Raw genomic sequence first — 24,671 nt, forward strand, 5'->3', positions numbered from 1 at the left:
AAAACAAAAGCTGTGAAACAAGTGATCCACTTGTGCTTGAGCCTTAACGGACTGTCCACTGCCAAGTTTTCTAGATCCGCGAACCACAGCTGAGGTGGCCATTCTGGAGCCATGAGAATCACTATACCCAGATGTCTCTCTATGCTTCATAACATACTGCCCAGCAGCGGCCATGGGGAAGAGACACAAAGAATCCATGGTAGCACCAGAATGTTGATTCCTCCTCCTCCGTGTTCTCACTTGTGACTGCAGAAATGCACCGTCTTGGCATTTTGTCTCTGCGCCATCGAGTGCATGCAAAGCGTTCCCCACCTGGCCTGAATGAGAAGCACTGCTTCCTCTGACAGCTTTCATTCTTACAGGGCAAGCAGGATAGTAGTCTTCACACATGGAGCTCCGACATGGAAAACTTATGTCAGTTTCTGGACTGACATGCCCAGCATGCCCCATACCACGCGTGCCGCGGGGTCCCTCTTCAGTCTTCCTTTCCGCAGAGCTGCAGCATTGCAATGTGTGAGTTCACTTTGGCTTTTTAGCCTCTTTTGGAAAAATTCCACTTTTTCAAAATTCAAATGCGGGGTTGCCACAGATGGGCCCAGATGACCCTGAAAGGACGTTATCTTCAGCTCAATAAGATGGAGAGCCTCTTTGGGTCATAGAAGATCGAGGCATCAGCATCGAAGGACCATAGAGCAGCACCAGTCAACATCAGCGGGGTGCGGGAGACCATCCATCTGGCTGCTCCAGGCAGGATGTCTGATTCTTCATTGGCCTCGACCCTAGGGAAAGACTGTACTGAGCATTAAGGGAATTTGAAGAAGCATTAACATCAGTCTGTCGATGCATGGTGCCAGGCACGGTGATGCCAGCTCATGCTGTGATGCCCCAGAAGTCAACCTGTGGCAAGGAGTGCCATTCCTCCATTGGTGCTGGGGGTCCACCACGGTCTCCACCAATCCTGATGCCAGTCACCAATCCTCCTCTCTGTTCCAAAGAGGATCTTGTCACCCCTCCTTCCTCTGTCGGTGTTGGCATCAGCAATGTTTGAGGAAGAACTCAAGCGGTGACTACAGCTGGATATGGAATGGGCAATGCAGGGCATCTGTGCTGGTACTGTCCATCTTGGAGCCATTGTTGCAGAAGCTCCATGTACTTATCTGCGCTTTATCGACCCAGCTGGCGTCAATTCCTGGGTTGATGTCTGTTCCCGTTGGGGTACCACAGCCTTTCCCTACCGATACGGTGGTCGTGGCTAGCTCCTTGGAGGATGAAGCTCCACCTAGGCTGGCTGAGATACTGAGGTCTGCCACCCCCATCCAGCTCCATGGGTGCCTGCACCTCTGTATGAGATCCCATTCTCTGCTAATTTCAGTGAGGATGAGAGCCCCTGTGATTCCTGGGGGATGACACCACTGAGTCCTCCACCGATGGCTCTGAGGTTCTCCCCTCAGACCCTCCTCCTCCAGAGGAGTGATGAAAGTCTCTGCCTGAGAACTTAACCTTCACAGGGTTTGTGCAGATGATGGCAGAAGCCATCCAGTTTGCTGACAGGAGAATGCCAGGCACACAATGCTTGAAATCCTCCAGATTGTGGAAGTCCCAGTGCATGACATTCTTAAGGAGCTACTGCTGAGATGTGGGAACATCCCCTCACAGTGCCTCCCGTGAATAAGAAGGCTGCTGGGGTTTACCTCGTCCAGAAGGCTCCTAGGTTCGATAAGTGACAATTTCCCCACCAGTCAGTGGTAGTCGAATCCGCTCTCGAGAGCCAAGCAGTCTCTGACCTATTCCTCTATGCCCCTGAGGAAGAATTACAGAATGATGGATGCTCTTAGGGGAGAGATTTTTCAGGGAGGCATGCTCATTGACTGCATAGCTTCCTACCAGCTCTAAAGGAGCCAAAACTCACAGGACATCTGGAAACAGGTGCAGGAGGTGGCCGAACAGTTGCCTCAGCAGCAGCAGGACACCCTCATGTCGCTGGTGCATAAGGGCCTGGACTGCAGAAAACACAAGGTCTGAGTGATCTATGATGTTCTGGAAACGGCATTGAGGGTCTCTGCAGCAGGAATCGATGCCCACAGAATGGCAAGGCTGCGGGCCTCTGATCTCCAACCAGATGTTCAGGAAAGACTCGCTGACGTGCCCTGTACTGGGGAGAATCTCTTCGAAGATAGTGAGGGATACGGTGGTCCACTTCGGGACCACCACAAAACCTTCCGCCAGCACTCCGGACCTTTCTTCCTTTGCTAGGCTGGTGAGATCGGAGCAGAAGTCTTTCCTTCACCAGTGGAAGTACTATCCTCTGCCCCCTCGCCCCTGTCAGCAGCTTTGGGGTTCCTGCAGCCGTCCTAGGTAGCAGAGCTCCCAAGGCCCAGCCAGTACCTAAATCAACTCCAGGGATGGGGTTTTGACTGGATCGTAGGGAGCATAGTCCCAGTTACTTGTACCCAGAGCGATGGATCCGCCAGATGGGGACTGGCTGCGGTTCTTTGAGAGACAGTGGCTCAGTATAACCTCATACCAGTGGATTCTTTCCATTGGCCGTCAAGGGTACCAATTGAATCTATTGAGTACCCCACCAAATTATCATCTGAGCCCATTTTGGGGGCTGGTAGTGCATCAGGAGGTACTAATAGTGGAGCTCTCCTCCCTCTTAACAGCCAGAGCTGTTGAGCCTCTTTCACCAGGGCAAAAGAGTGGGGATTTTACTCCTGATTCCAAAGAAAACAGGAGAACTCAGTCCCATCCTAGACCTAAGGGCCTCAAATAGATTTATCAAAAAGGAAATGTTGAAGACAAGTTCCCTGGGCACCTTGACACCCCCCCCCCCCTTTTGCAAAAAAAAAAAAAAAAAAATGGACTGGCTATGCTCCCTCAATCTGAAGGACGAATACAACCCACATCGAGATCTTGTCAAGTCATCAGAAGTATCTCCGATTCATGGAGTTTCTAGTTGGACTTATGTCAAACCCATGGTTCTTCACAAAATGCCTGGCTGTGGTGGTAGCGTATCTGTGTAGGCTGGGGGTGCATGTTTTCACTTATCTGGACGATTGGCTGGTCAAGAGCACATGTAAGGCAGGGACTGTCCTGTTCATTCGCTTGAACATTCTAGTGTTGCGTCACTAGGGTTCGTCATCTACCTGAAGTCCCATCTCAAGCCATCGCTTCAAATGAAGACAGATCTCAGGCCAAAGGCTTTGTCTTGTCAAAAGCCATAACTCTGACCATCACAATGGAGATTTCGCAGAGCTAGTAGGTGTCGGCATGTCACATGTTGAGGTTGTTGAGCCATATGGCCGCAACACTCCCTTGGCACGAGTGCACATGCACAAGGCCCAGTGGACCCTGAGGTCATACAAAATCTCCAGGACTGCATCAGTCACCTTGCCCCTCTGGGACTCTCTGTCCTGGTGGCGGGTACTTTTGAATCTGGAATGGGAGATCTTTCCAAGGTTCTCCTACCCAAATTGTCCTAACCACAGATGCGTCCACCCTGGGCTGGAGAACTCCTGTAGACTGGCTCAGCACCCAGGGTCTCTGGTCTGCCCGAGAAAGCAGTTTCCAAATCAATTTCCTGGAGCACCGGGTGATCAGGTACACACTATGAGCTTTCAGAGATCAGCTGACCAGCAAGATTGTCCTGATTCAGACAGACAACCAAGTTGCAATTGTGGTATGTCAACAAGCAGAGAGGTATGGTGTCATATCTCCTGTATCGAGACTGTTCGGATCTGGTCATGGGCCCTCTCCCATGGGATGCTGCTCAGGGCCATGTACCTGGCCAGAATGGAAAACGTATTAACGGACAGACTGAGTCGTGCCTTTAGACTCCACGAATGGTCCCTGGACCCCAGGGGGTTGCGAATTGGATATTGCGCCTTTCGGGGAGCCCTGAGGTGAATCTCTTTACATTCCCTTGCAACAGAAAGGTGCCTTGATTCTGCTCCCAGTACAGGACAGAGCAAACCAGCCTCAGACATCCTTTTCTTACACTGAGAAGAAGGGGCCTAATATTCATAGCCCCTTATTGGTTGAGACAGGCCTGGTTTCCACTTCTGTGAGAGCTATCTATCTGGAGGCCGATCAGTCTGAAGAGTTCCCCAGATCTCATCATGCAAGATCGATGTAGGTTGAGACAACCCAGTCTCCAGGCCCTGTTCACAGCCTGGATGTTGAGAGGTTAGTTTTGCAACCACTTGATCTTTCAGAAGACAAGTCTCAGGTCCTGGTGGCTTCCAGAAAGTATTTCACTAGAAAGTCCTATGGACTGAAGTGGAGAAGGTTTTCCGTGATGAATAGAAGGCCCTAGATCAGTTCTCCTGCCCGCCCCCCCCCCCCAACACACACACAAAAACTACTTTATTACCTTCTACGCCTATCGGAAGATGGCTTGAAAACCAACTCTTAGAGTACATCTGAGTGCAATTGGCACTTACCACCATGGTGTGGATGGTATGCCCATCTCTGCCCGGCCTATAGTTGTACGTTTCATGTGGGGCCTGCTTCAGTTGTAGCTGTCATTAAGGTCTCCTGCTGTGTCTTGAGACCTCACTGTGGTGATAGTTCAGCAGATGTAAGCTCCTTTTGAGTCACTGTACACCTGTGATCTGAAGTACCTGACCTGGAAGGTCATATTTTTGGTGGCAATCATCTCTGTGCAGGATCAACGAGCTCCAGGCCTTAGTGACTTAATCATCTTACACTGTTTTATCAATGTACGGTAGTCTTGCATACATACCCTAAGTTCCTGCCTAAGTTGGTGACAAGCTTCTATCTTAACTGCCTGCCAACATTCTTTCCCAGGCCCCATTTGCACCAGGGTGAATGAGCCCTGTACAGTTTGGACTGAAAGTGAGTCTTAGCCTTCTATCTAGAGCGGACAGAAGCCCATAGACAGTCCACCCAACTTTTTATTTCTTTTGATAAGAATGGGTTGGGATTTGCCGTTGCCAAACAGACACTATCGAATTGACTAGCAGATTGCATCTCCTTTTATGAGATGTGATTTAAGGAAGATTGAACAGTGGTTGAAGATGTGGCAGCTGGGATTCAATGCCAAGAAGTACAGAGTCATGCATCTGGGGTGCAGTAATCCAAAAGAGCTGTATGTGATAGGGGGTAAAAGGCTGTTGTGCACGGACCAAGAGAGGGACCTTGGGGTGATGGTGTCTAGTGATCTTAAGATGGTGAAGTGATGTGACAAGGCAATAGCTAAAGCCAGAAGAATGCTGGCTGCATAGAGAGGAATAACCAATAAGAAAAAGGTGATAATCCCCTTGTACATGTCCTTGGTGAGGTCTCACCTGGAGTACTGTGTTCAGTTCTGGAGACTATCTCAAAAGGACAGACACAGGATGGAGGTGGTTCAGAGAAGGGCAACCAAAATGGTGGGGGTTCTCCATCAAATAACTTATGAGGAGAGGTTGAAGGACCTAAATATGTATACCCTGGAGGAGAGGGGGGGTGCAGGGGAGATATAATACTAACCTTCAGATACCTGAAAGGTTTTAGTGATTCACAATTGATAAACCTTTACAGTTAGAAATAAATCAGTAGAACTAGGGGGTCATGTAATGAAGCTCTAGGGAATACGACTCAGAACCAATGTCAGGAAATATTTCTTCAGGGAGAAAGGGTGGTGGATGCTTGGAATGCCCTTCCAGAGGAGATGGTGAAGACAAAAACAGTGAAAGATTTCAAAGGGGCATGGGATAAACACTGGATCCCTAAAGGCTAGACGATGGAAATAAAGAAAAGTGCATGGGGGTAACTTGCTGGTGTGGCGGTTACTACCCTTAACCATTAAGCCTTCATACTATTAATAGAACTCCAACATTGCTCTCTGCTTCAAGGGCAGGAGGTATGGGGAATTGGACTCAGACAGCAACCAACAAGTGCCCTGACTTTGGTCTGGGAAACTGATAAGTATGAGGGTAACCTGTATGGCATGGCAGATGGTACCATAAGCTTGCTGGATAGACTAGATGGATCATTTGTTCCTTTTCTGCCATCACATCTATGTTCTATAATTCATGGAGAACCCTGTTTGCGATGATAAAACTTGTTTTTCTTTTCTTCTACTGTATGGAGTCCTATTGCTAATTCTGGGGGTGACATTCTCACTTCCTCACAGTAAATCCTTTTTGGGGTGGCAGATGCACATCTGCTATACTTAGCTTTGTGTGAGATGGGCACAAGAGGTTGTCATAAGCTTAACATTTTCCTAGACATTTGATTGTACATGGCCCAAAGACTTCCTTGATATTGGCATGCAATTCTTTAGTGCTGCTGCTTTTATTTTATTAAATTCATTACTTGCTTAAGGAACTAAAAAATGAAATTTCTGATCTATTAGTTAAAATTTGTAACCTATCATTCCCTGTACGTACCAGGATCAGTCCAGGACACCTGGGTTGTGACTCCGCACCAGTAGATGGAGACAGACTAAAACTTGTGGGCGGAGCCATATATGCCCCTGTGTCAGTCACAGCCCCTCAGTCTTACTCTGTCTCCAGTAGATGGTGCAGGTGCGGTCACAGCTCCTCCCTGCCCTGGTTCTGGTACTCCGTCAGGGTTGGTTATTTCTTTTTGGTTTTAGGCCAGTTTAGGCTACGGTGTTTGTAATTGGGATTTTTGCCAAATTGTCACTGACGTCCGTCTGCCCTGCCTCCCAGGGGGGTTGAGAGGTCCTGAGGGGACTACCCCCCCCTGGTTGAGGCCGCTGCTAGGGTCGAGGACCCGGCTTTCCTAGTAGCAGCGTCAGGGGTGACATCGGGGAGCCCGGTTCACTCACCCCTGCTGGATTAGGGCTCCAGGACCACGGACAGCGACAGGCGTTTTTTTGTAAAAAAAAAAAAGTGTGTTTTTATTTTTGTGCCGGCTCTCTGTTTTCTTCGCGTCTGCTCTCGGGGGGGGCGCTGCTGGCAGGGGGGGGGGCCGTTCGCGCGAATTTTATTTATTTATTGTTTTGCTGCCGTGGTCTCCTTCGCGCCGTTTTCGCCGGCATGCCTCGTGGCTCGGTTTGCAGGGCCTGCGGCTCGGCGCGCGCGAGGGCTTTTGTGCTGCCTGCATCCCGGGAGATGAAGGGTCGTCCGGGGCGTCTCGGGGGGCTCGTTTGCGACCCGCGCGACCGCCGCCGAGCGGGGGGGGGGCGCGGTTGAGAGGCCCCAGGAGTTTTTCCCGCTCAGTGCGGGAGCGGCGGCCATTTTGGCCACGGGCCGCGAAATGGCGCGGGAAACGGCAGGGCCTTCGGCCTTGCCTCCCGCGCTGTCTCCTCAACGAATCGCGGCGGGGGGTGTCCCTCGGGGGGCCCCCCCCCCGAATCGCGGCGAGGGGGGGTCCCTCGGGGGCCCCGGGGAGCCCCGCTGAGGTTTCTTCCGATTCTGGCTCCTTTTCTGAGGACTTTGCGCTTTTGCTGCGCAAAGTCCTGAAATATAAGAAAAGCAAGTGCGGCCGGAGGGAATCCTGCAAGGCTCCACTGCTGAAGAAATCCAAGAGGCCATCGGGGGTTGCGGAAGTGCCCCCGAGGCCTCTTCCAGGGGGAAGAGGCCTCCACGTGGCGTCCCACAGGAGGCGGACTCAGATTCCTCCACGGGGGCAGACACTGATTCCCCTGAAGAGCCCCTAAAGGGGGCCGACAAGGTGGCAGCGGGCGGATCCGCTCCATCCGGCGCAGGAAAAGGATCACAGGCAGTGGAGGGAGACGATCCCAAGGTGGTCCGGCTCTTCTTCAGGGAGGAACTGCCACCCTTAATTCCGGCCATTCTCCAGGAGCTGGGTATAGAGGCCCCTCCGGTAGTGGTTCGGCAGGAGGCGAACATGGATCCGGTCCTGTTAGGCCTCACGGGTCCGGCAGTGGCTTTTCCGTTTCATTTTTCTTCAACGGACATCCTGTTCCGGGACTGGGACACCCCAAAATTGGGTCTGAAGGTCAGCAAAGCCATGGACAAGCTTTACCCGCTCCCGGAGGATGCGCTGGACCTTCTCAAACTTCCCAAGGTGGATTCGGCGGTTTCTGCGGTAACAAAGAGATCCACTATCCCACTCACGGGAGCGACAGCCCTCAGGGATCTTCAGGACAGGAAGCTGGAAGTGCAGCTTAAGAAGATTTTCGAGGTTTCCGCGCTGGGCGTACGAGCCGCCATCTGCACGAATTTCGCTATGCGAGCTAGATTGCGCTGGGCTCAAGTTCTACAGGCCAATGCGGATCTTTCTGCAGACGAGGCAGCGCAGGCGGATAGGTTGGAGGCGGCAATAGCATATGGCGCAGATGCTCTCCACGATCTGCTGCGCACGTCGGCGAGATCCATGGTGGCTGCGGTTTCGGCGCGCCGACTCCTGTGGCTACGCAACTGGGCGGCAGATGGCTCTTCCAAGGCTCACCTCTGGGCGCTGCCATTCAAAGGTCTTCTTCCTCCCGTGCCCCGCAGTGGCAGCAGCAGCAGTCCTTTCGGGGGAAGCGCTTCGGAAGGCAAGGGGGTCCCCTGGCGATCACGGGGGCCAAGTCTTCGCAATGAAAGGGGGTCGGCCCCTCTCCCGCCGCACCCCCAGCAGAACGTCGGGGTGCGGTTGATGTCCTTTTGCGAGAGATGGCCCGGTGTAATGTCGGACCAGTGGATCCTCAACGTGATAAGACACGGCTACGCGTTAGATTTTGCTCGCACTCCAGCGGACAAGTTCCTTGCCTCGCCCTGCAAGGCCCCCGAGAAGAAAGCGGCGGTGCTAGACACCATCCGACGCTTAGAAGCATTGGAAGCCATTTTCCCCGTCCCGGTCAGCCAACAAGGCAAGGGCCGTTACTCCATTTACTTCATCATCCCAAAGAAAGACAGCACGTCCAGACCAATTCTGCATCTCAAGGGGGGTAAACCGATGCCTTCGTGTTCCTCACTTCAAAATGGAGACGATTCGGTCAGTCATTGCTGCGGTACGGTACGGCCCGGCGAGTTCCTGGCCTCCCTGGATCTCACGGAGGCGTATCTTCACATAGGCATTCAGCCGTCGTTCCAAAGCTTCCTCAGGTTCTGCATTCTAGGACGGCATTATCAGTTTCGGGCGCGCCCGTTTGGGCTCGCGACGGCTCCCCGTACATTCACGAAGGTGATGGTTGTGGTGGCAGCGCAGTTGCGCCGAGCAGGTCTCCTGGTCCATCCTTATCTGGACGATTGGCTGATTCGGGCGAGGTCCGAGGATCAGTGTCGGAAGTCGGTGGCCAGGGTCCTCCATCTCCTGCAGTCCCTGGGATGGGTGGTCAACTTCAGCAAAAGTCATCTGGCACCCACGCAGACCTTGGAATATCTAGGAGCGGTGTTCGACACGAAGCAGGGCAAGGTGTTCCTGTCGCACGACCAGGTGTGCAAACTACAATCTCAAGTACGGCGCTTATTGTCTCTCCGCCGACCGCGAGTCTGCGACTACCTTACGGTCCTAGGGTCTATGGCCTCCACGCTGGCGCTGGTTCCCTGGGCATTCGCTCATCTGCGACCATTACAGTCCTCCTTACTGTCCCGCTGGAAGCCGGTCTCGGAGGACTTCCATCTCCCGCTTCCTCCAGCGGGACACGCGAGGTCCAGCCTACTCTGGTGGCTGGATCCCAGTCATCTGTCTTCTGGAGTCTCCCTTCTGGTGCCCGATTGGACAGTGGTAACCACGGATGCCAGCCTCTCCGGTTGGGGGGCGGTCTGCCTAGGCAGCTCGGTCCAAGGCCGATGGTCAGTGTCGCAAGCCCAGTGGTCTATCAATCGCCTAGAGACCAGAGCGGTCCGTCTGGCCCTACAAGCCTTCCTGCCGTTGCTGCGGGAAAGGCAGTCCGAGTGTTGTCGGACAATGCGACCACCGTGGCATACATCAACCGCCAGGGCGGAACAAGGAGCCCCCAGGTGGCGGAGGAGGCTCAGCGCTTGATGGCTTGGTCAGAGCTGCATCTCAGCAACATAGCAGCATCTCACATTGCGGGAGTCGACAGCGTTCAGGCGGATTTTCTCAGCCGTCATCGCTTAGATCCCGGAGAGTGGGAGCTGGGGGACGAAGCGTTCCTTCTCATTTGCGAAACGTGGGGTGTGCCCCACATGGATCTGATGGCCACGTGGCACAATGCGAAGGCTCCGCGATTTTACAGTCGACGTCGAGAACGGGGGGCAGAAGGCGTCGATGCGTTGGTGCTTCCATGGCCGACGGATGTGTTGCTCTACGTGTTTCCCCCGTGGCCGATGATTGGCAAGATTCTACGGTGCATAGAGTTGCACCCGGCCAAGGTGATCTTGGTGGCACCGGAGTGGCCGCGCCGGCCGTGGTTCGCAGACCTCGTCCAGCTGGCAGTAGCGGCACCCCTTCGGCTCCAAGGAATGGCGGGCCTACTCCATCAGGGCCCCGTCTGTTTGGAGGATGCGGATCACTTCTGTCTCGCGGCATGGTTTTTGAGAGGAGGCGCCTGAAGAGTAAAGGTTACTCAGATGCGGTGGTGGCTACGTTGCTGCGTTCCAGGAAACAGTCGACATCTCTGGCTTATGTCCGTGTCTGGGTGGTTTTTGAGGAATGGTGCGTGCAGCGTGGGGTGGACCCCACTTCGGCTTCAGTTTCCGACATTCTGGTGTTTTCTCCAGGCAGGTCTAGCCAAAGGTCTGGCGTGCAGTTCTCTAAGGGTTCAAGTAGCGGCGCTTGGTTGTTTGCGAGGTAAGGGCCGTGGTACGTCCCTGGCGCTTCACCCGGATATTTCTCGTTTCCTTTGGGGAGCTAAGCACCTTCGTCCTCCATTGCGTCTCCCTTGTCCGGCTTGGAACCTCAATTGGGTTCTCTCCGCTCTATGCGCGGCGCCGTTTGAGCCCTTGAAACGCGTAACTCTTAAGGATCTCACTTTAAAAACGGCGTTCTTGGTGGCGATTGCCTCGGCACGGCGTGTTTCCGATTTACAGGCCCTGTCCTGTAGGGAACCTTTCTTGCGTATTTCAGATTCCGGAGTCTCTTGCGGACGGTTCCTTCCAAAGTTGTTTCGTCTTTTCACGTGAATCAATTGGTGGAGCTGCCCGCTTTGGTGGGCGGGGAGTCCTCCGTCCCAGAAGCAAGGGACTTAAGGAAGCTTGACGTGCGGAGATCCCTCCTCCGATATCTGGAGGTCACTAATCCGTTTCGGGTCACGGATCATCTGTTTGTCCTGTTCTCTGGTCCAAAGAAAGGGGCCGCAGCGTCCCGCACAACGATCGCCCGTTGGCTCAAGGAGGCCATTGGTTCGGCGTACTTGATGCGGGGAAAACCACTTCCCGTGGGCCTGAGGGCTCACTCGACTCGATCTCAAGCGGCGTCTTGGGCGGAAGCGTCGCAGGTGTCGCCTCAAGAGATTTGCAGGGCGGCTACCTGGCAGTCGTTGCATACCTTTATCAGGCATTGCCGGCTGGATGTCCGGGCTACCGATTCCGGGGGTTTTGGAGAGAGGGTACTCCGAGCGGGACTCTCTGCTTCCCACCCTCAGTAGGTTTGCTCTGGTACATCCCAGGTGTCCTGGACTGATCCTGGTACGTACAGGGAAAGGAAAATTAGTTTCTTACCTGATAATTTTCGTTCCTGTAGTACCAAGGATCAGTCCAGGATCCCGCCCGCAGTGCTGCGCTGAAGTAACGGAGAGTCCGCTCATTGTTCTGAATTATTCTGTTCCGCTTGTTTAGCTCTCTCGGTTGAAGAGTCCGTTTCCAGGAGGGGTGTTTCTTTCCCCGTTCTTTTAGCGGTTTATAGCTAGTTTAGTTCTCTGGTTGTGTTCTACTTTGACATTACGTATGACTGAGGGGCTGTGACTGACACAGGGGCATATATGGCTCCGCCCACAAGTTTTAGTCTGTCTCCATCTACTGGTGCGGAGTCACAACCCAGGTGTCCTGGACTGATCCTTGGTACTACAGGAACGAAAATTATCAGGTAAGAAACTAATTTTCCTTTAAAATCTATTGTACCTGAAGATTGGAGAGTTGCCAATGTAACCCCAATATTTAAAAAGGGCTCTCCAGGGGCGATCCAGGAAACTATAGACCAGTGAGCCTGACTTCAGTGCCAGGAAAAATAGTGGAAACTATTCTAAAGATCAAAATCGTAGTGCATATAGAAAGACGTGGTTTAATAGAACACAGTCAACATGGGAAGTCTTGCCTAACAATTTTTTTTTTGAAGGGGTTAATAAATATGTGGATAAAGTTGAACCAGCAGATGTAGTGTATTTGGATTTTCAGAAGGCGTTTGACAAAGTTCCTCATGAGAGGCTTCTATGAAAACTAAAAAGTCATGGGATAGGAGGCGATGTCCTTTCATGGATTACAAACTGGTTAAAAGACAGAGGAAGAGTGTAGGATTAAATGGTCAATTTTCTCAGTGGAAAAGGGTAAACAGTGGAGTGCCTCAGGAATCTGTACTTGGACCGGTGCTTTTCAATATATAAATGATCTGGAAAGGAATAAGACGATTGAGGTTATCAAATTTGTGGATGATACAAAATTATTCAGAATAGTTAAATCACAAGAGGATTGTGGTACATTACAGGAGGCCCTTGCAAGACTGGAAGATTGGCATCCAAATGGCAGATGAAATTTAATGTGGACAAGTGCAAGGTGTTGCATATAGGGAAAAATAACCCTTGCTGTAGTTACACGATGTTAGATTCTATATTAGGAGCTACCACCCAGGAAAAAGATCTAGGCATCAAAGTGCATAATACTTTGAAATCGTCGGCTCAGTGTGCTGCAGCAGTCAAAAAAGCAAACAATGTTAGGAATTATTAGGAAGGGAATGGTTAATAAAACGCAAAATGACATAATGCCTCTCGCTCCATGGTGAGACTGCACCCTGAATACTGTGTACAATTCTGGTCACCGCATCTCAAAAAAGATATATAATTGCGATGGAGAAGGTACAGAGAAGGCGACCAAAATGATAAAGGGAATGAAACAGCTCCCCTATGAGGAAAGACTAAAGAGGTTAGGACTTTTCAGTTTGGAGAAGAGACGGCTGAGGGGGGATATGATAGAGGTGTTTAAAATCATGACAGGTCTAGAACGGGTAGATGTGAATCGGTTTTTTACTCTTTCGGATAATAGACTAGGGGGCACTTTATGAAGTTAGCATGTGGCACATTTAAAACTAATTGGAGAAAGTTCTTTTTCACTCAGTGCACAATTAAACTCTGGAATTTGTTGCCAGAAGATGTGGTTAGTGCAGTTAGTATATCTGTGTTTAAAAAAGGATTGGATAAGTTCTTGGAGGAGAAATCCATTACCTGCTATTAATTAAGTTGACTTAGATAATAACCACCTCTATTACTAGGCAACAGTAACATGGAATAGACTTAGATTTTGGGTACTTGCCAGGTTCTTATGGCCTGGATTGGCCACTGTTGGAAACAGGATGCTGGGCTTGATGGACCCTTGGTCTGACCCAGTATGGCATGTTCTTATGTTCTTTAATTCTCTGCAAGTCCAGGTGGCAGCATTGGTTGCCTTAGTGGTAAATAAAACGCAAAATGACATAATGCCTCTGTATCGCTCCATGGTGAGATCGCACCTTGAATACTGTGTACAATTTTGATCGCCGCATCTCAAAAAAGATATAGTTGCAATGGAGAGGGTACAGAGAAGGGCAACCAAAATGATAAAGGGAATGGAACAGCTCCCTTATGAGGAAAGGCTGAAGAAGTTGGGGTTGTTTAGCTTGGAGAAGAGACGGCTGAGGGGGGATATGATAGAGGTCTTTAAGATCATGAGAGGTCTTGAACAAGTAGATGTGAATCGGTTATTTACACTTTCAGATAATAGGACCAGGGGGCATTCCAATAAATTGGCAAGTAGCACAATTAAGACTAATCGGAGAAAATTCTTTTTCACACAAAGCACAATTTAGTTCTGGAATTTGTTGCCAGAGGGCGTGGTTAGTGCAGTTAGTGTAGCTGGGTTCAAAAACAGTTTGGATAAGTTCTTGCAGGAGAAGTCCATTAACTGCTATTAATTCAGTTGACTTAGGGACTAGCACTGCTATTAATTGCATCAGTAGCTTGGAATCTTCTTGGTGTTTGGGTACTTGCCAGGTTCTTGTGGCCTGGTTTGGCCTCTGTTGGAAACAGGATGCTGCGCTTGATGGACCCTTGGTCTTGACCCATCATGGCAATTTATGTTCTTATGACAGATGCTGTAAGGATAATACTAAAATCATAATTTGCATGACTCATGCCAGTTAAGTTGGGTACAAGTGTGTAACGATAGCAAGTAGTTTTTTGGGTTTTTTTTTTTTTCCTACGAGGATTTTTTTGGTCAATGATTTATAACCAATTTATTTCATTTTAGGGAAGGAAGACAAAACACCGCTGTCCCCTAGAAGGACCCCAAAGAAACCCAAAGTGGAACCATATAAACTGACTGCACAGCTGAAAGCTCTTATTAAAGAGGATGAGTCTAATGGGAAGCTATGGAATGATGCATTGGGAGCCCTTAAGGAGGGACCAGTACGTATTCATTTATTTTTTCTTTTAATTTGTAAATTTTTATTTCGTATCAAACAACAATACAATCCAGAGCCAACGGTAGAAAACAGGACATTTCCTGGCGTGTAGCCAGATGGACTCAGAACGAATGGTATAGTATGCTCGTGCTAGCAGTTGGAGACGGATCTGACGTCAGCACGGGTATATATACCCCCACAGGAAGAGTAGCAACTCAGTAATTTCCATCTCCAAAGCAGTTTGGAGAGCCTGCACGCTCGCTGAGCGTGTTTTCCAAATCTACTTTCTATTTTCTTCATTCTACTTTCTTTCAATTACAACTTCTACAACATTGAGCCCCGCACTCCTGCGGTGATACCCTAATGTCCCTCCCCCAGTAGAGTTTCCCGGGGTGATTTCTGTGATCCCCCGGAGGTTTAAGTCCTCGGTCCAGTGGCCGAATCGCGGCAGGGACGTAACCCCCGGGCGAGGTTCGGGTGAGGCATACGAGGCGCCTCTGTCCCGGCGTGGACGAGGCAGCGGGTGTATATCCTCAAACGTGGCGGTGAAGGTATTTGCCCTCTCCCCCCGCAGCCGGAGACCGCCCGGGTTCCAGCCGGGAAGCGCCGAGGATCAGGTAAGGTGTACATCTCTTATTTCTGGTCTCCGAGGAACAGAGGATCGGTGGCGTGGCACGCCGTGGAGGGCGCCATTTTGTGGGCATTGTTCAGGTATTGAGCGCCCGTAATAGGCGCAGCTCTATGACTAAGCGCATATTATATTGTATTCCTCATTGTGCGTATATTGCCTTATTACTGAGAGCATATTGCATACCACTGAGCATGTATTGCTAACCGCCTATTGCTGAGAGCATATTGAATGCCATTGAGCGTGTATTGCTAACCGCTTATTGCTGAGAGCCTATTGAATTCCATTGAGCGTGTATTGCTAACCGCTTATTGCTGAGAGCCTATTGAATGCCATTGAGCGTGTATTGCTAACCGCTTATTGCTGAGAGCCTATTGAATGCCATTGAGCATGTATTGCTAACCGCATATTGCTGAGAGCCTATTGAATGCCATTGAGCGTGTATTGCTAACTGCATATTGCTGAGAGCATATTGCATACAATTGAGCATGTATCCCTGACCGCCTATTGCTGAGAGCATATTGCATATCATTGATATTGCTGCTGCATATTATTCTTCAGCGCCTGTTCTATTAAGCGTATATAGCTGCCGCATATTGCTATTATTGTTAAGCGCCTGTTCTATTCAGCGTACATAGCTGCCGCTTATTATTATTGAGCGCCTGTTGTATTAAGCACGTATTGCTGCCGCATATTATTATTGTGCGCCTGTTGTATGAAACGCATATTGCTGCCGCTTCTTATTGAGCGCCTGTTGTATTGAGCACATATTGCTGCCGCATATTATTGTGCGCCTGTTCTCTTAAGCGTATATTATGGCCGCTTTTCATTCAGCGCATACTTTTCAATGGAACAGAACGCCTCAGCGTCTTCAGTGGGGGCGCTGCCTGCCTCCGGTATTACGGCCCTCGGCCTCTGCTCCGCTTACCAGCTTCGAGCCACGCACAGTGAAGAGCCAGACTCCCTATGTGCCCAATGTGAGGAGGCCATGGGACCCTCGGGCCAAGACCAGTCTCAGCCACGATTTGCTGACAGTTCCCCAGGGGCTACCCCGGATTTAGCGGGCAGTCTCGACCCCGGCGATTAGAGGCTGCTTCAATTTCCTGGGTGGATCTCTTTAAGGGGATTCATGCCTTTGTACAGATGCAAACGGCTTCCCGTCCAGGCCCTGTGGTTCCTGTTGTTCCTGCTGTGCGGTGGCTGCGACTACGGCGGCTGCTGCGGCTGCCGCTGCGGTGGCGGCTCCTGCGGCTCCTGTTCCTGGACCCTCACGCCCTTATCGTGAGCAGGACCTTCGGCCGCTGGACAGTCCAGATCAATCAAACCAGGAGGTTTCACCAGATGAGTCCGAACTCCCGGATGAGGGGGATCTTCCCCCAGGGATTGAGCCATATAGAACCATGAGGCGGTTCTTCCCTAAGGAGGATCTCTCCGACCTGGTGTCTCAGTGCCTGGCGGAGTTGGATATTACAGGGCCCAGCGCTACGGTACCCTCTGCGCAGAACCCCCTGCTGGAAGGTCTTCATCCTACAGCCCGCCATTTTCCATTCTTGCAAGCAGCACAACAACTGATAGATTTAGAATGGGCGGCACCAGCAGCTTCCTTCAAAGGGGGCCGGGCCCTGACGGGCATGTACCCATTGGCACCGGCTATCCAGGACCTGCTGGCGTGCCCTCAGGTGGACGCCTTGATTAGCGCTGTGGTCAAGCGCACTACCATTCCAGTTGAAGGGGGGACGGCCCTCAAGGAGCCTCATGACCGGCGACTGGACGCCATTCTGAAACAGACCTTTGAGGTGGCAGCTCTATCTTTGCGGATCGCAACCTGCTGCACAGTGGTGACGTGTGCCTGTTTGTCACAGGTCAGGAACAACGCTCCAGCAGCTGACGTGGAGTCAGCTCTCTCGTTCCTCACGGATGCTGCATCAGACCTAGTCCGGACAACAGCCAAGGGGATCTCATCCTCCGTAGCCGCCAGGAGGCAGCTCTGGATCGGGAAATGGTCAGCTGATGCGCCTTCAAAGACACGCCTCACCAGATTGCCCTTTAAAGGCTCTTTCCTGTTCGGTAGCGACCTTGATAGACTGGCCAGCACATGGGGCGCCTCGCCAGTACCTCGACTGCCGGAAGATCGGTTCAGAAGGAACCAGCGCGCCTTTCCAAGGCCCTCCAGGGGCAGGAGTTCACAGCGCTTCGTTCCCTACAGGAGTCGCTACCCCAGGCACCTCGTCCTCAGGCCCGGAATCAGTCCTTTCGGACCAAGCAGCGCAAGAGGGGAGCAGGCCCGGGCTCAGGTCCTGGCCGCGCCTCACAATGAGAATCCGCCGATCCATCTGGGGGACGGAGCCATAGGGGTCAAGTTAACCCTCTTCTACCCCAGATGGGTCGAGATTACGTCGGACCAGTGGGTCCTCGCCATCATCCGAGAGGGGTATTATCTGGATTTTCATCGCCTCCCTCCGGACAAGTTTGTGGAATCTTCCTGTCCCACACACAAGAAGGCAGCATTGGAAGCTACCCTGGCGAGGCTCCTGTCCTTGAAAGCCATCATCCCAGTACCTGCCTGGGAAGTGAATTCTGGACACTATTCCATTTATTTCATGGTACCCAAGAAAGGGGGCGCCTTTCGGCCCGTACTGGACCTCAAGTCAGTCAATCGATACTTAAGAGTCCCGAGGTTTCGCATGGAAACTCTGCGCTCCGTCAAGAACGCAGAACAGCCAGGAGAATTCCTCACGGCATTAGACTTGGTGGAAGCCTACCTGCATATCCCGATCCATCCGGATCATCAGCGCTACCTACGCTTCAAGGTTCTAGGACGCCACTTCCAATTCCGGGCTCTGCCCTTCGGGTTGGCCACGTCACCGCGGACCTTCACAAAGGTGGTCGTAGTGGTAGCAGCGGCACTCAGACGGGAAGGAATTCTGGTCCATCCCTACCTAGACGACTGGCTGATCAGGGCGAAATCTCGAGAGGAGAGCCATCGGACAACCGACAGAGTGATCGCCCTTCTGGAACGCTTGGGCTGGGTAATCAACCTCAGCAAGAGTTGCCTACAGCCTTCCCAGTCACTGGAATACCTGGGAGTACAGTTCGACACCCAGGCAGACACAGTCAGTCTCACTGCCACGAGAAGGTTGAAACTTCAGACGCGTATCCAGTACCTGATGGGAGCCAGTCGTCCCATAGCTTGGGATTATCTGCAGGTTTTCGGTCTCATGGCATACAGCCTGGAAGTGGTACCTTGGGCAAGGGCCCATATGAGACCTCTACAACACTCCCTGCTCTCTCGCTGGAGCCCTCGTCTACGGAACTATTCCACGCACCTACCTCTGCCGGCCAGAGTACGGACCCAGTTACGGTGGTGGTTGCAGTTCACCAGACGAAGATGTCCTCCCCCACGTGGACTCTGCTCACCACATATGCCAGCCTGAGCGGCTGGGGAGCACACTGCGAAGGACTCACCGCACAAGGGCGGTGGAACAGAGAAGAGTCCGCGTGGAACATCAACCATCTAGAGGCTCGGGCAGTCCGATTGGCATGTCTTCGATTTGCTCACAGACTGAAGAACAGAGCAGTCAGAGTGATGTCAGACAACGCCACCACGGTGGCATACATCAACCTTCAGGGCGGAACCAGAAGCCAACAGGTATCTCTGGAGATCGCTCCACTGATGGCTTGGGCAGAGGCGAATCTTCAGGACATCTCCGCCGTCCACATTGCCGGGAAGGACAACACCACGGCAGACTTCCTCAGCAGAGAAAGCCTAAATCCGGGAGAGTGGCAGCTGTCACCCACAGCCTTCCAGATGATTGTGGATCACTGGGGGATTCCGGACATGGATTTACTGGCGGACAAGTCCAATGCTCAAGTACCCAGATACTTCAGCCGCAAGCGCGACCCGTTCTCACACGGAATCGATGCCCTGGTTCAGACATGGCCTCCAGGGACTCTGCTATACGCCTTTCCTCTGTGGCCTCTGCTGGGCGCCATCATCCACAAGATTCAGAAACACCGGGGCCTAGTTCTTCTAGTGGCACCAGACTGGCCAAGAAGACCCTGGTACGCGGACATGAGAAGACTACTGGCAGGGGAGCCCCTTCCCCTGCCTCCTCTCCGGGACCTTCTATGTCAAGGTCCCGTCCTCCACGAGGATCCAGCTCAATTCTCTCTTACGGTCTGGCCATTGAGAGGGCTAGACTGAAGAAAAGAGGTTACTTGGAGCTCGTGATAGATACTCTCCTCCGAGCACGCAAGTTTTCCACTTCCCTCACCTACGTAAGGATCTGGAGAATATTTGAAGCATGGTGCGACACTCATGGCACTAATCCACATGCGACCACAATCCCTATTGTTCTGGATTTCCTGCAAGATGGGCTTCAGAAGGGTCTCTCCCTCAGCTCCATCAAAGTTCAGGTGGCTGCACTGTCTTGCTATGGTCCCAGGAGGGATGGCAAGACCATTGCCACGCATCCAGATGTGTCTCGCTTCCTGAAAGGAGTCAAGCACATTCGTCCGCCACTGAAGTGGCCAGTGCCTTTGTGGAACCTCAACCTTGTTTTGGATTTCCTCGCCGGATCTACCTTCAGACCCCTTCGGGGCCTGTCTCTCCGTTCTCTAACCTTGAAGATGGTGTTCTTATTGGCGGTGTGTTCCGCGCGCCGCATCTCGGAGCTACAGGCACTGTCCTGCCGTGATCCCTTTCTGAGGATCACTCCAGAGGCTATCCATCTTCGCACGGTTCCCTCCTTTCTACCTAAAGTGGTCTCAGTTTCACCTTAATCAGACTATATCCTTGCCTACCACGGCAGGTTTGAAGAAATCTGAAGAAGGGCGTTTGCTACGCCATCTCGACATAGGCAGACTGCTGCCTAGATATCTGGGAATGACAGAAGACGTCCGAAAGACAGACCATCTGTTCGTCCTGTACAGCGGGAAATGACAAGGGGAATCGGCCTCTCGGCCCACCATCGCCCCCTGGATTAAAGAAGTTATCAGAGCAGCTTACGTGGAGGCCGGGAAGTCTCCGCCTCCACAGGTCAAGGCTCATTCTACCAGAGCACAAGCGGCATCCTGGGTGGAATCCAGGATGCTGTCGCCTGCGGAAATCTGGAAAGCGGCGACATGGTCCTCCCTCCATACCTTCTCCAGGTTCTACCGTCTGGATGTCCAGGCCAGGGAGGACTCAGCATTTGCGAGGGCGGTACTACATGGTCCTCAGGCAGCCTCCCGCCCAGGCTGGGAGTAAAGCTTTTGTACATCCCATTCGTTCTGAGTCCATCTGGCTACACGCCAGGAAATGTTGAGATTACTTACCTGATAATCTCCTTTTCCTTAGTGTAGACAGATGGACTCAGCATCCCGCCCAGCTGCCTGTGCACATGGGTTTCACCGATGCAAGGTAAGCCAGGTCATCTGCTTCCAAAAGAGCGTACACTCTACCAGGTGTCAACGCCTTCCGGTTGGGAATGCTGGCGGTCTCCAGCTACTATCAATCGGTCAGGGGAATCCTGTTTCATTTTTCACTGAGCGTCAGTACACACATCCATAACAGCTTTTGCAAGGAAGATTACTGAGTTGCTACGCTTCCTGTGGGGGTATATATACCCGTGCTGATGTCAGATCCGTCTCAAACTGCTAGCACGAGCATGCAATACCATTCGTTCTGAGTCCATCTGTCTACACTAAGGAAAAGGAGATTATCAGGTAAGTAATCTCAACATTATTGTGATCAGTATAATGTACACATTATTCATAAGAACGTATATCACGTCTTTATATGCATGTCCCAAGTGCAAAATGCAGAAGTCAGAAAAAACACAAGATACGAAATGGAACCATCTGGTCTGGATATTGTTCCATGTATTTAAACCATCTTATAATAAACCCCCCTCCCCTCCCTCCCCAATACCAAGTTGTACAGCAACATGAGTGTATTGTAATAAAGAAAACATTGTTAAGCCTCTGAGTAAAGGAGCATGGGTAACTCCAACTCAGATCCAATAGGAATGTCATTATCCACCACCATCAATTCCCTGTAGGTGAGAGCCACTCCTCATATTTTGACCAAATCTGCTGAAAGCGACGAAAAAGCAGAATGGCTGAACACAGCACTGCGTGTTCATGTCCAAAATAGAAACCTCAGATCTGTGAGGAAAGCACTCCTAACCATCCCTTCAGTTAAAACAGCTAGACTAACCCAGGTGAGAGAACGGGCCCTGTCCCTAGCCGGACCAATACTGTGGAACACCATGCCCTTGGAAGTTAGACTACAGAGAGATTTCAAAATATTTAAAAAGTTTAAAAACCTGGCTTTACAAGCAAGCATTTTACAAAGAGAGCAATGGATAGTGGAATATGAATTCCGGCAGCAGCACAATAGAATGCAGCACCTTTAAGATCAATAAGCGTGTTTTTTTATTAAAAAATCATACTTTATGATAGTTATATGCAATTAAAACTGAGACGCGATGAAAAGGACAAGATCTTTAACTTTTGCAAATAGTCTTTATTATGTAACTATGTCACCGGAACTTAATGGCACTTCCTATAGATTGAATTAATTTATACAACTTTCAAAGATGTATATATGTGCCTTATTGTAAACAGTTGTGATGGTATACTACTTAACGACAGTTTAGAAAAGATTTTAAATAAATAAATAAAGCGAGAAAGTACACCATGTTTATGAGCAGTAATTTTCCCCAATGAATGCATCTCCAGTACCTTAGTTTGGACATATTGTAAGGATGGTACTGCCTGGTCTTTCCAGTATTTTGCTATGGCGCATCGAGCCACTGTGACAACATATTTAATGAATTTGTTCTGAGTCAGGTCACAGGACACTCCAGGTTTAGAAGAGCACTAGCAGGAGTAAGAGCCACAGAGACTCCGAGAACCAATGTTAACCATTGTGAAATCTGTTGCCACAGTACCTCAATTTTTGGGCACGCCCACCAAAGATGAAAGAACTTGCCCTTAGCAGAACATAACTTCCAACAGGAGTCAGTTGCGCCCGGGTATATGTGACTTAGTTGAGTGGGAGTAATGTACCACCGATATAATATTTTGTAGCCATTTTCTATATGGGTAGCGGAAATCAAGCCTTTCCTCAAATGAATATATATCTGCTTCCAATCTTCCGCTAACCAGCTATTCTGTAAATCCTGTTCCCAAGCCTTGAGATGGGACAGCTCCTGCTGGCATGGAGCATTTAATCTATATAAATAAAAATGTTAAATAGTTTGTACGTCGTCGCTAATCTCGCCAACCGCTTAACCGAATGCGTTCAAATTTGCACACAACATTCACTTCCCATACGGGAAGGATCTTATACACTTACATTACATATAGGTCACACCTGTGACAGGTAATACAAGTTTAAAAATTGCTTACACAAAACAGCGACATCTGGTGGCCGTCAGCGCAAGCGCAACCTCTTACACCTTTCACACACACTCACACCTTTGCAGCCCATTATTGCCTGGACAAAGCGGGCACACAAGATTCTATTTTTGGCCAGTCTGTTCTGCACAATTTATTCTTAGCTTAATACCCAACTTCCTTCCAACAGCCCGCTGGGAATTTCAGGCTGCCCGTTATCCAAAATCACCCCTGTTGTTGTGCCTGTTGCACGTCTTTGGGTGCTTTTGGTACATTGCTTGGGCATCCTCAGCTCGCTATTCACCCATATGTGAGGACTACCATCCTGCTTGTCCTGTGAGAAAGCAGAGTTGCTTACCTGTAACAGGTGTTCTCACAGGACAGCAGGATGTTAGTCCTCACGAAACCCACCCGCCACCCCGCGGAGTTGGATACGCTTGCGATTTGTTGTTTTTATTTTTCACACATACTTTTTACTATACATGAGACGCGAGACTGAAGGGAGACCCCTGCTGGATGCCGGGTTGGTACTATGCTGGGCATGCTCAGTGGTGCCAGTCAAAGTTATTTATTTATTTATTTATTTAACAATTTTATATACCGACCTTCATAGTAGATTACCATATCGGATCGGTTTACAGTTTAACAAAGGGAAAAAAAGTAGAGTAACAAATTCACGTAAACGAAAGATAACCAAAGCAGTAATAAGTCAAAGTTACAATCAACAGGGGGCGAGAACTTGGAAGCTTGCAACAAGCTGGAAAGAAGAAAAGGCCAGTAAAGTAATTTTACCGTAGAGTGTACAAGTTACAAACTTAAGAACGGTGCTTTAATCTGTGCTTTAATCTTTTGTCAAAGTTCTAGAAACTTTGACAAAAGTGTTTCATGATTGGGCTCCATCCTGATGATGTCACCCATATGTGAGGACTAACATCCTGCTGTGCTGTGAGAACACCTGTTATAGGTAAGCAACTCTGCTTTCACCAAGTATTACCATTTGGATGTTGGGGCCCAAGAGGACGCAGCCTTTGCATGTACGGTGCTGACAGGACCGCGGGCATCTTCTGCCCTTTTTGGACTAGCTTTGGTACATCCCCCTTGTGTGTATTGGCCTGCCTGAATGCTGAGGAACGAGCAATTACTACTTACCCAATAATTTCCTTTTCTCTAAGGAACGCAGATGAGTCCACAACCTATCCTGGGTCTCCTACTTGTTTTTAGTTCGTCCTTTAGGTCGGACTACAAAGATTTTCTGTGACTTTTTGATGGACTGGTAAGTGCCATAACCAGCTCTAAGATTAGTACATGTTAATCCTTTTAACTGAGCTCAGAATTTCCAGTTGGTTGGAACCATGCGTGGTTGACTGTTAATAGTCATGTTTAAGGATATTCAGTTCACAGTTTGACTTTTCCAGAGAATACTGGTGGGCTGATGTCTGGGCAGGGCTATATGTCTGCGACATCAGCGAGTCAGTTACACTCAGTCTCCATCTAGAGATGCATAACCCACTGGTGTGGATTGGCCTGCCTGAGTGCAGAGGAAAGGAAATTATCAGGTAATACCATTCAAAATAAGAACACAACCAGATACCAAAACCTTTAAAAAAAATTTTTAAATAAATAAATAAATAAAAAATTGAAACCATGGTTTATCACCAGAGCCTATGCTAGTAATCTCATCCAGCAACACAACCAGAATCCCACACAACCAACCTCCAAGAAAAATACACATCCTCAAAGAAACATAAAAGCATCTAAGACAACTTAACATACAAGGGAGGAGGAATAGACTAGTGGTTAGAGCAGTGGACTATGAACCAGGAGACCAGGGTTCAAGTCCTGCTGTCGCTCCCTGTGACCTTGGGCAAGTCACTTTACCCTCCATTGCCTCAGGTACAAAAACTTAGATTGTAAGCCCTCTGGGGATAGAGAAGTACCTACAGTACCTTAATGTAAACCGGTGTGATATCTCCATTGAGATCAAATGTCGGTATATAAAAATAATAAATATTTACTCTAGGGAGGAGTAGCCTAGTGGTTAGAGCAGTGGGTTATGAACCAGGAGACCAGGGTTTGAGTCCTGCTGTCGCTCCTTGTGACCTTGGGCAAGTCATTTACAAGACAATACACAACCCCACATACAAATGGGGTTACTTTTCTCACAGGACAAGCAGGATGGTTGTCCTCA

The 24,671-nt window shown here is 50.2% G+C and overlaps 1 protein-coding gene across 1 annotated transcript in view; it reads left to right on the forward strand.

The window, feature by feature from the left end:
- Positions 1–24,671, forward strand: part of UHRF1 (ubiquitin like with PHD and ring finger domains 1) — a 499,879-nt gene that overhangs the window by 396,689 nt on the left and 78,519 nt on the right. The window contains exon 15 of the mRNA XM_029614586.1: positions 14,319–14,476. Coding sequence (XP_029470446.1) covers positions 14,319–14,476 — 158 coding nt within the window. The remainder of the gene's footprint in view (positions 1–14,318; positions 14,477–24,671) is intronic.

This window comes from Rhinatrema bivittatum, chromosome 8 (assembly GCF_901001135.1).
Source record: "Rhinatrema bivittatum chromosome 8, aRhiBiv1.1, whole genome shotgun sequence".
Taxonomy (NCBI): domain Eukaryota; kingdom Metazoa; phylum Chordata; class Amphibia; order Gymnophiona; family Rhinatrematidae; genus Rhinatrema; species Rhinatrema bivittatum.